The sequence below is a fragment of the Mytilinidion resinicola genome (assembly GCF_010093595.1).
Source record: "Mytilinidion resinicola strain CBS 304.34 unplaced genomic scaffold BDZ99scaffold_23, whole genome shotgun sequence".
NCBI lineage: Eukaryota > Fungi > Ascomycota > Dothideomycetes > Mytilinidiales > Mytilinidiaceae > Mytilinidion > Mytilinidion resinicola.
In genome coordinates, this window is record NW_022985459.1 from 380,368 (window position 1) to 391,951 (window position 11,584).

General features: G+C 50.9%; 2 protein-coding genes across 2 annotated transcripts; both read right to left on the minus strand.

Moving 5' to 3' along the window:
• Nucleotides 1-1,009: 1,009 nt before the first annotated feature.
• BDZ99DRAFT_481408 (uncharacterized protein) lies at nt 1,010-1,762 on the minus strand (the record flags this gene model as incomplete). Its single annotated transcript, XM_033722413.1, has 3 exons — nt 1,010-1,084; nt 1,248-1,321; nt 1,435-1,762. The coding sequence occupies 3 exons, from the start codon at nt 1,760-1,762 to the stop codon at nt 1,010-1,012; spliced, it is 477 nt and encodes a 158-aa protein (XP_033571216.1).
• A 5,005-nt stretch (nt 1,763-6,767) lies between these two features.
• Nucleotides 6,768-7,267, minus strand: BDZ99DRAFT_525848 (uncharacterized protein; the record flags this gene model as incomplete). Its single annotated transcript, XM_033726066.1, has 2 exons — nt 6,768-6,986; nt 7,037-7,267. 2 exons carry the CDS (start codon nt 7,265-7,267, stop codon nt 6,768-6,770), a joined length of 450 nt encoding a protein of 149 aa, XP_033571217.1.
• Between the last annotated feature and the right edge of the window lie 4,317 nt (nt 7,268-11,584).

Below are 11,584 nucleotides of genomic sequence, written 5' to 3' on the forward strand. Positions count from 1 at the left end.
TATTCCAGCTTAAGTATCGTCATGATGGCTACCTATTCTTCTCCGCCAGGATAACTCCTCGGATCAAGTTTGGAATCACTCGGAGGTCCACACGCCAGCCTTCGAATTCACTCACCCGGCGAGTACTATAATCCTGAACGTAGCAACACAAATAGATTTTGATGCCCCAGAGATGTTCAAGGTATCATTGCGTACTTATTTGGATACGAATGTCTCTCCCTCTCGAGGTGGATGGTCACACTGCTCACCCTACAGATGTGTCAATGCAGACATAGTTCTAAGACAATCTTCGAAAAGGAATTACCAAAGGAAGCCCTGCTGTGAATGGAGGAGATGTTCTCAATATATAGAGAGAGCTGGGGAGGGAGTATCAACGATCTACAACTTTCAGTCCTGGCATCATCAGACACGTATGTGAGCTTTGTAGCGTGTCTACGGATGCTATTAGGGCTAGCTGCATAATCGACCATTATTAACTGTCGCAACGAGTTCTCACTATGAATTCTGTCGAGGGCGTGTAAAGCTTATTCCGTCGCCTCGTACCCCGAAGCCTTCAGCGTAGGCTCTCTTAAGCCCCTCTGTGCCCGGATTATATAGTCGAGAATCGAGCGGACTTATGGACGTTGTGCTTTCCGGCCTGCTCAGTTGTAATTTTGGTAGTCTTCTTCATGATGTCAAGGGGATGATCATTAAAGCCACTACTACTGATAGGATGATATTCGCCGCAGTTCTTGGGAAAGTCATTGGGAGATAAAATCAAGTTATTAAAATTCTAATTACACAGTGCGATCGCAGGGCGTTGAGGTGATCAGGGGATAGCAACGATGATGTGCGGGTGTTGGTCTTTATTTGCGAGCATATAGATGTCCTTCTGTATAGGGGTACCGCCGCAGAACACAGACGTCTTGACCTCCGCCAACCGGTTGCACTTGTTCCCTAGTCGCGTACTCGACGATTCCGACCTCCACCAACCGGCTGGACTTGTTCCCTAGTTGCGTACTCGACGATCCTAACCTCCGGCAACCGATTGCACTGGTTCTCTAGTAGCGTACTCGACGATCCCAACCTCCGGCAACCGGTTGCACTGGTTCTCTAGTAGCGTATTCGACGATTCTCATCACACTGAGAGACCGGTCGGGTGTTGGTCCTTATTCGCGAGCATGTCGATGTCCTTCTGCATAGGAGCACAACCGCAGAACACAATCTTGCCCTCCGACAACCAGTTGCACCTCTCTCTAGTAGCGTACTCGACGATTCTCATCCCAGCGAGAGGCCAATGCCCGCTGCAAGGCATCACGCTGGCATGCTTCTTGTTCCTGAACTAGATGTGTAAAGTGGAGCTTTGGAAAAGACACTGCCAGCGAACGGTGGTTAGTACATTTCTCCTTAAGGGCCAGGTGGCCGCGGCCAGCGCTGTGGAGACAGTGAACTTACATGAGCAGGGAGGTTGCCACAGGCGTCGTTTAAGGCAATGTCGAGCTTGCGTCGGGTCACGGAAGTGAGGTCCGGCTCGTCCTTTCACTCTGTGCCGGAAGTCGGATTCGTCGGCCATTAGAATGGCCAGCTGTGCAGCAAGGAGAAGCGGGGCCATGAGAGAGTCGGACTTTGTTGTCAGCACGAAAGGGCTGCTTAAGGACACGGTCGGCATGTCAGGCGCATGCGCGCTCTGTGCCGAAGTCGTGCTATGGATCGCAGTAGTGTGCGATGGAGTAGTGACCGAGACCGACAAGGCAGCAGCGCGGAAGGAGGCCGAGGTCGACATAGCCGGAGCTGAAGGAGTACGAGCTAGGTTAGCGACCGTGACTAGCGAAAGAAGCGCGGGAAGGTCGGGTTGGTAGAGGAGGTGAACGAGCTGTGAAGTACGAGGGTGGGCTGATACATACCCGTTTACATGGAGTGAAGGGGAGTGAAAAGAGAGACCTTTGGTGAAGTGAGGTGTTTGGAGTGGAACTTGACGTGAAGGCGCGCTGACGCTATTCCAAGTTGTTCGGATTTTGACGACAGACTTGGCGGCCACGTGATACTTATCACTGGATCATACTTACCGCTACTTTTCACTTTGAAGATATGGACTGAGGACTTTCTATAACGAATGTGAAGAGCTAGATCTTGGGTCGCTGGTTTTGGCAGTGAGAGCGGCAATGATGCGGAGATGTTCAGTGATGACCTATATTTCTCGGTACCAAAATGTCGCCTAGAGAAGGACAACATCGCGAACTCTGTATAGAATATTACCAACATTGCATGATTTTACCAGATTCGCGCTATCTGAGCGTTGAGGCCGAAGGTATGCAAGACTATGGGGAGTGCAGAGAACTACATATAGCTTCAATGGCCACCGAGGGGAGAACTGGAACGTAGAAGGTCCAGATCTACATATTACCCAGATGCACGGTCGAAACTTCCATGATACTGAATGATGTCCAACACGTAGTAACTGTCGTGCAAAGTGGCAAAGCGAGGCCCTAATTGTCAAGCATCATCAACTGCAAGCCCTAAAATGATTCCACGCAATCTAATCTTAACAGCGACTGAGTCGCCGAGAGTGACACCGAGAACGGCAGCAGCAAGGGAAAGATAGGCAATACATGATAAGAGGTTGTTCACATGACAGAACCAGCATTGTACGTCTAGGCAGGTCGAGGTGCCAGGCAACTCGAAACTCTCCATCTCTCGTGGGGTGGTCTTTATTGACGTTGGTAGCGACCGTCCATGAGTGCCTTTGATCTACACAGCCGGAGTTCAAGGAGCAGAAACTGGTTCAGTGACGGCGCGGGACCGGTTTGAAGCATCTCAAGTAGAAGGGCTAGGTGATTGAGACCTCTAGCGCAAAGACAGCTCCGGCCTGGGACTGCGATGGCCATTTGAAGTGTCCTAATGTCTAGTTGCTAAGGTCTGCGGACATCATCCGGCGCAGGGTCCCGGTTGTAGTGATAATGGTGTTAAAGGAATATTCACTAAGTGAATTCATTAGATGGATACTGCTCGTTTATAGAGAATAAACACTTAGATGTGATACTTGGTTGTAAGAGATTGAATTTATCGACAGCAACACGAAATGGAGAGTGCTCATTCCTATCTGGGCTACGTTCTACTATTCATAGGGCTAGTTGATGCGCTAGGAGTGGATCGCAGGTTACAAAAGGAAAAGTTCGAGAGGGAAATCCTTGCATACGGTTCCATCATTAAAAGTAGAGATACTAGGTAACTGGAGCACGACATGTGTTTTGAGAGGCTTCCGCGGCTATTCCTTCCATCTCGTAATAACGTGAAGCAGACAAGCGGCAGTCTAGCTGCGCATTGTGTCGTAATAGGCTTCCTCCAGCTTCCTCGTTACCAGCAAGTCCTCTGCAAAAGAATGCTCGGCAACTGTTCCTTGTGGCGGCTAGGCAGTGTTCGCGCGTGCTGCGACTCAGTCGTCATGTGGGAATGGGCGTATCCGAGTCTCCCTTGCGGTCGTTCCTCTAATATTGACGGCTGGGGAATGCTGCCGATTTTGGCGGCGGATGCGAAGAATGCCGTATTGGCGGGAGGTGGACTAGTATGAGATTTCCGGCTCTGAAAAACCTTCCCCCTCCGACCACGGCATATCTGCAACGGAGTCCGCACGCTGCTGAAAAGTGCCACGGTCCTGGGGCCGTAGTAGTAAAGGCAGTCAACGGGTCAAGAAACACGTCGTGTTCTCAAATCATTCCATATCCCTTGATCTTACCGCGCTTAAAGCTGTTCTTAGGACATCTGCTCCGCAGATAGACATATCTAGCTCGCTATACCAATAGTCGTCGCAGCTGCGAGTACGTATGCCTGAGAGTAGGAGCACGTCCGACGGCGGGGAGGGCGCTATCGCTATTGCCGCGTTCTCGATGATATAGTTATGTTTATGGTAGGACGCCGATCGTGACGAGCAGGGAGGAGGAGGAAACTATGCTCGACGCGTTAGAATGCACTGAGATGTGTCTAGAAAGCTGCAAGCTCAATACCAGATTTTTGAAGCGGCTCCATGACCTACTGTAGGTTCGGGGAACCTGGATAGCTTTTCCATGTCCTTCATTTCCCGTCATTGCCACTCTCGCTCCATGTGTTCTGGACCCCCTGATATCGAAAGTCCATAGCTGACATCCCAACCTTGTCGTTGCTCGTATACTCAGCGAGAGTACACGTAGCCGGTCCCGAGGAGCTTTTGAAAGTAGAGCAAGCGGTGTTAACACTATGGAAAGAAGTCTTGCTACACAGCTCAGGTCACCGGCTCGTACTAGGGTTGTTTGCAGAGTCTGTGAGGCGAGAGCTCTCTGTCGGCCGGAAAGCGGATCCCGGAGGTTTTTTAATGCGAAGGAACAACTGTCGGTCATAAGGTAGAGCGCTTGGGGAGAGCGATGCTGTAAGGAAAACTCGAAGGAGGAATGTCACGGGGAGTAGGTGAACCGGGGCCCGGAACTCACGTGGTAGATCTCAGGACAATCCAAGCCCACCCGCCCTAGCGATTGGATTGTCCTGAGACTGTGTGATCTGTCCCGGAGGTCAAAGAAAAGTACCCCCTGGCATGATACAGCGATGGGCATAGCTGCCGTTCCTCAGTTTTCTGAGGTTATAGCCATCATCGTCGTAATCAGAGCGTCGAGGCTGACGCTTCTTCACTTGTTGAACGAGACTGAGCTGCCCTAATTTCGCTGAAGAAGAGACGGGACCAAGTGAAGTATTGGAGAATGAGTGAGATCGACTGCACGAGCCATTAGCCACCGCCGCTCCGCTCGTGACTAGTGAATTTGGGTTCCCGAATGCGGTCTTGCTAATCGCAGCCCGCGCAGAGATCGGGTAGTGGAGATGATGCAAATGCTCTCGCGGCCAAGCTAGGAGGCCGCAAAATTAGCTAGATGTTGTTAAGTGAAGAGACTGGTGACCGTGTCGCGGACCAGCGCTGCTGGCATTCCGCTGCAGGAAGTCAACCTTGCTTATTCGCGGGGATTGGAAAGTGAGACCATTTCTAACAACAAAGCGCCCACTAACAAGCACAGTTGCTCTTATATCATCTCCCGTATTAGGGTTGATTTTTATGGGGTGCAAAAATAATTGTAGTCCAAAAAGATAACACAGTAAGGGCTCGAACCGGGATCCAAAAAGACAAAAAAAAATCTTTGAAAGCTCACTTTGATAAAGCGTGTCATCCTTAGTGCAGGGGCCATGCTAATCTTCTCTGTGTTGTTTCAAGTTGACCAAATGCCCGAAGGCGAAGTGCGTTGAATTTGGAGGAAATATATAGACTGAAAAGTGGGCGGGGTCAGTGCACGTTTATGGGAGCATGTGATACCACAACACGCTCGCAGGCCGCGGAAAAATTCGGCAATAAGGTATATAACCATCTGCGAGCAGTATTATATGTCTGGAATCAATGTGTAGCAGCTCATCGTCGTCGGCCGCAGCGCCAACCCGCATGTGCGCTAAACAGAGAAAATGATACGAAGACAGCAGTCTGCCAGCACGACCATTTAACCTCCCAGATGCCTTTACCACATGCTGGGAGGGCTTGTCGTTACCAGTGTCGCTTTCGCGCGTCGTCCACATTATCACCCTCAACATCCTTCCTCGGTTCGTCACCGACCCTTCTCACAGAATCACAACCTCGTACACACGGCAGCCTTGTACCCGACTGACACTGCGCTCTCCAGACTATATTATCTATGCATTGCTCTTTAAATGCGCTTGAAGACCCAGCCGCAACATTTCAGGTCTCTCTACCGAACTACTAAAATCACAATGGCATAATACCCTCTCCGTCCTGTCCTACCCATCCGCCACCCACGCTCCATCCTAGCTTTCTGCCTCATATCTCAGTCGACCGCATGCGCAAGGAATCCTCCATTCCCTCTGCCAACTCTGGCAGTACACTGCGTCGTTGTCTCCGTTCTAGTCGAAGAAGCAGCTACTTCGTCGGCACTGTCTCTCAAAGGGCCAAAAAGTGAAATAGAAATCGCAAGATCTGGGCTGGAGTGCACATGGGCATATTGGGTTACGCAAAGGGACGCATTTCATTGGATGAATCAAAAGATACTCACTGCGGGGATACAAATGATTCGGATTCATAGAACTAGGAGAACACCGTAATGAAAATTAGAAAGACCCCGAACATACTCGATATTATTCTGAATGCCCAAGACAAATTGCAATCATAACTCCTCGAATCCTCACCAACTATATATTATTGGGTATAAATAACCGACTAGTGCATCACCATGCCCATCAAGCCCCTTCATTTCCCTCAGTCCCTGACTCTAATCTCGCGCACCCCAATATCGAACTACCACCGCAAAATCCGGCATGTGCTTGTTGAAGCAGTCGCATTTCTTCTTGATTCGAAATCCCAGTTTCCCAGCAAAGCACCTGACGACGTTGGACACTGCCCAGGCTCCAGGGCTCGATCTGCTGTAAGGTCGCGAACGTAATGACTGCAGGCCTACCAAGGCTACTAGCAGACGACATCGGGGTCCAAGGTGGCCGGAGCGAGACGAGCTTGCTACATCCTACGCATGGCATATCGTGAGAGGACAGGCTTCCCTAGGTACCCATTAGGCCAGTTCGAAGGTCGCAAGGCGAAGACTGCCAGCTTACCCAGAGCGCGTTCACCCTTACAGACGACATCGGCTTCGAAATGCCTTGGGCAATGCAAGCTCCAGCGAGTCTGCATCTCTCGGGCCACGCTGGGAAGCCGTCTTTTCGAACAGTCGCAGCCCATCTGGCAATACGACCGGAGTAGAGCAAGATGAGCCGCGAACTCAAGACTCGACAGCAGAGACCAACCCTCTTCCCCAAACCTCCGGCCCGAGCCCGAAGACCACCTCGGTCAGGATCATGTCCTGCTCTGGGCCGCTGTTGGCCTCTGGTTTCGCGAGGCCGAGGTCGGCGCAGTAGCGTAGCAAGTATTCGTTGTTGAGGAGACTCTCGATATAGTTCTCTTGTGTCATCTTCCAAGCGCTGGGCTCCTTCTGGTACTTCTGCGGTATATTCCCTTTATACGGAGAACCGGTGAGGTTGACTTGTCTACTTTCACCGCAAGCTCAGCCCTCTGTAATTTCTGTACAAGGCGTTTGTTTCGGACCCGGAAGTAGCATCCGACATCTGTGATTCGCCGAGAGAGAGGTCGGCGGTGTGAGGAGGTCACTTGCCGTGACATTGGAAGGACAACCGACATTCTCGATCGGAACGGAGACGGGCCATTGATTTTCGACGCGTCGTCGATATGCGGACAGACTGAAGCAATTCCCTTGTCAGCCATCATGTGCGGAGGGACAGTACCTAATCGAGCGTAGATTCTGGTAGTGGCAACGCGGAAATTGGGGGGCCGGAAAGACTAGAGTGTTCGTGGTTAAGCTGCGGATGGAGGCATCAAAATACCAATAGTGTTGAATGGCTAGAGATTTCGACTCGGATCAAGCCAGGGTATACCGTTTTGGTGAATGATGAGCTGGTGCATCTTGGCCCATCCCTGCGTTCACTGAACACGGCTATGGCGGCATAGCTTCTCTGGGTAAGTTGGTAAATAGTATTGTCCGCGTTTGAAACGATTTAAGCCACGCGTGACCTGCTGCTGAACGGGACTCTAGATAATATTGGAGCTGTAGTCGGTGATATAGGTTGTGAAGTCCAATTCGGACTTATTCGCTCGCAAGGCCTTGACTAATGCCTTGAATCTTCCGATGGCGGCTCTTTTTAATAATAAAGCTCACCTCGCTTAGCAGCGCTAAGATGATATACCTTGCAACTTCATAAGACTGACCGGGGGCTGTGGCTAAGTAAGGGTAGTGGAAAGCGCGGGTTCTGGTCAGTGAGTTCAGTCGTCGGGCGTTAGCAGCAAGGACGATGCAGAGCCTAGTGAATGTTAGAGCACTTCACCTAAATAGTCTGCAGTGAAGAGTAAAGTCGTAACTGATCGAAGCTTAACGGCGCTGGGAAACCCACTTAGGGCTACTAGCACCTAAGGATGGATGGCATGATTGGGACCGGATCTGCATACCATAAGATGAATAAACGTGACTGGAATTCGGTATGGGAAGAAACAAGGGACAAATAATATGGCTGGGGAGATCTAGGTATAACTAAGTCCATCGCCAAGTACTACAGGAGTCCTTGTAAGAGTCCATCCTTCCGGGTTGGTTTCTTAACAACGCGGGGCGCAAATCAGACATGATACTGCGTCGGCGAGCGAGAGATTGCGCTCTTGGGGTAGAGCATCCGGCGAAGGCTAAGGCGCATGTGGAACGGAGACACTCTCCATCATGAATGATGTCAGAGGAGCTTCCTGTTCAACATTTTCGCCTTCACGTGGTCGAAACAATGACAAGTACTTGAAAGGATAATTGATCTACGAGCATGAGAAGAGGAGAGATAAAGCTTCGGAAGTTGAGTTCTTGTTCGCTTCTAGACAAGAATGCCATCGCCGCCCATATGCGCTTTTTTCACACCAAAGCCGACAGCTGTTGCTACTGCATCCTGAACCTTTACTGTCTCATCGTGAATCCGGGCTTGAAGTGTACGCCAACAGCTTTCTGCCTGCTCGTTGAAAGCTAAGGGGTAAAAGCAAAAGACTCTTGTGGCTGAATCCTCTGCCATTAGGATCGCTGCTGATACTCCAACGGGGCCGGCTCCTTCGACCTCAAAGCATGTCGCCGTAGCCAAAGTGCTTACCTCTCCGGCTCCGTCGTCTAGTAGCGAAGGCCTGACGGCGGCGGTCTTCCAGAGTACCGCTAATAAGGACGCTCCCGCCCTGTGCTCCTTAGGCCATCTCCGCGCTCGTTCGTGATACTTGTCGGCCTTTGAATCTAGCTCGCTACTGTGTCATGAGTTCGCGTCCGTACATCGCTCATCCCAAGCATACTTCTTGTCCTGCCCTAATTGTTGATCTCCTAGGAGAAAGAGCATGCGCATACCGTCGGTAGCTCTCTAGATGACTCAGGGAAATCAGCCCCGCCAACAGCGCGGCTGTTTCGCTCTCTCCGCTTCGTTGTACCGATTTCGAACCTTGTGGACGCGGTGGCTGGCATGTCGGGGAGGAGCGCGAGGTAATTGCTATTCGAGGATGACACGCGTATTCAAAGCTTGAACTCGCCGCAAGATGGGTAACCGGGGGTGCTAGAAGTAGTTTTGCTGGTTGGCCACGAGGACAGACATGCGTTGTTGGTTTCGTAGGCCTCAAGAGATCTATTCATGTCAGTAGATGCCTTTATCCGTATGACTGTCCCCTACGCTTGAGTCCGCTGCATTCAGCGAATGTCGACGTTCCAGAGATGTTTGAGCGTCTGTTCAGGTCGTGGCGGAAGCGGTTTGGTCGCGGCAAGCGCAATTGATGACGAATTCCGCAGCTACGTGAAGTTGATCGAAGCCATCAAGCGAGGTAGTAGCCACTTTCAAATCTGTTCGAGATCTGCTAGGTATGCTGCAGCTCTCGTTGCTCTTCGAGATCGCAGGGTTTGCTTGTTCTGATGACTCTTCATCGGCGTGTGCGCGGTCGCACTTCAAGGTGGAGACTCTGTCTGGAGAACAAACCCAAGCGATAGACGCAACATACGCATTGAAGTTCTGACGATTAACTTTTGTAATGTCGCGCCCAGTTCGAGTTGTTGAGGTCCGAGCCTAGTATCGGGGTGGAGAAGTTGGCCAAGGCTGAGCTCCGGGGAAACCTTTCGCAGGGTCGTCGACGGCAAGCTCAGCGGACACCTTGAAGCGACGGAAAATGTGAATGTAGAGAAATCGGCGGTCTCACGACTGAGGTCGGAGTGTTTGAGAAGGGCTTCAGGACAGCGGCTGGGATAGATTTCGGTGCGGTCGCGCGGCTCGTCACCGTTCTGGATTCTTTGCTGACCGACAGATTCTTAGGAAGCATTGGTCTGCAGTAGCAGCTGTGCTGTATGCTAAAGCACCTTCTTTGCGAGATGAGCTTTTTCTTAGTTTTGTCATGGGTAATTTTACAGAATCGAGAGGCAAAATTACCACTGTATCTAGCTCAACAATTGAATACTTCAATAGATATTCGAGAATCGATGAGGTGGATTGCGGAGCTGAAGCGGGATCGCGTTAGAGGCATCAAGCTCGAGGTCGCTGCAAGACATATGGAGAATTTGACTAGTGAGGACGCGTTGAAACTTGTAGTGACAAAAGCCGCACTACAGAACTTCAGCGACTCAAGAAGATGGTAGTCAGGTATCACAGCGTGGTGACGGTGCTCGGCGTTGGGTCTACTACGATCACCACCAGGACCAAGACGCGGCAAGACAGCATCAACTAGTGGTGAGAGGCATCAAAACAAATGGTGAGGAAGCGCTTCCAACTCCAAAAGCAAAGCAAAAGAGGATTTCTTCTTCTTCGAAGACCCAGACAAGCTGAGATGTTCAATGAAAAAGTTCGCGTCAGCCCGAGGCAGTGCAATACGAGCGACACAGTGTCCGCTGACATAGGCAAGCCCAGCGGCCAGGGAACGGTTTCCAAAGACTGGATTAATCAAAGAAAGTCCCGTAGGACCGTTCCAGCGACTAAACTGAAAAGAACCTGAGAGAAGATTGTTAGCAGGGAGAGCAAGAGGAGTGAGGAAGGAGAAAGGAGGAGAACTTACAGATACTACACTTGATCGAAGCCAAAAGGCACTGCAGAAACTGTTAGCGATGATGGGAGTTGGAAGGATGGGAGTGAGGTCGAAACTTACAAGAAAGCTGAGAGAGGAAGCAAGGTCGGGGCGCGGACAAGTTCATATAGGCGGCGGAGGAGCTCGCTTAGCTTGCTTACTCATCAACGCTAGTGAAAGTAATCGACTCTTCTCAGGCAGTATAATCGTGCCAGTACACCTGCGCAGGGCAGGACTGTTGCCTGAATTCCAGAACCTTCGGTCTCGGAGAAGGAGGGTGAAGTGACGTCGCTAGTCCTGTTTTCTCACTTCGCACGTGATTGCTCCTGGGAGCGCTCCAGTCTCTCTGCCTCGACACCTATCCTTGCATGTCAGTGAGCCTATGCTACTCTCGTCTGCTAGGAACTGTGCAACCGGCGTTCAAAACATTAGGACTTCACTTTGATTCATAAGGTGAGGCGCCCACATGGGCGTGGCGTTGGCCTACGAAAGCCGGAGGCAGTGAGAAACCATTGCACTGGTCGTTAATGTCGCTTGGATGGCGTTGGATACAGGACTCTACCCCTGGCTTGCGCCTCAGAAGTTTCCTCAATCTTAGTTTCACGTCTGGTAGCTTTTCGAGCTACTCACGAGCCTTTAGAAAAGATGCGAACGCTTCGAGGTGCTCGTGGTGTTCTGTGGCAGCGCGGGAGAGGCAACATTGTTCGAGGAGATCGATGGATCTTGCAGTATCGACTACGGTGTAGACTGCAGGTACAGATTGCGGGAACGAATTCGAGCTATACACAATGATCACTAGAGCCTGAGTACTGCCACTATTCACAGCACGGCAACATTGTGTACGCTAACGAATACGGAGTAAAACCATCAAGTTGAAAGCCTACTTAAGCATCGCTCCCGTGCTCCATTTCGTCAATCAACCAACTCCTGCCCGCACTGCTTCACCCACCACCTACCTACAGAACCTGCCCCTTCACA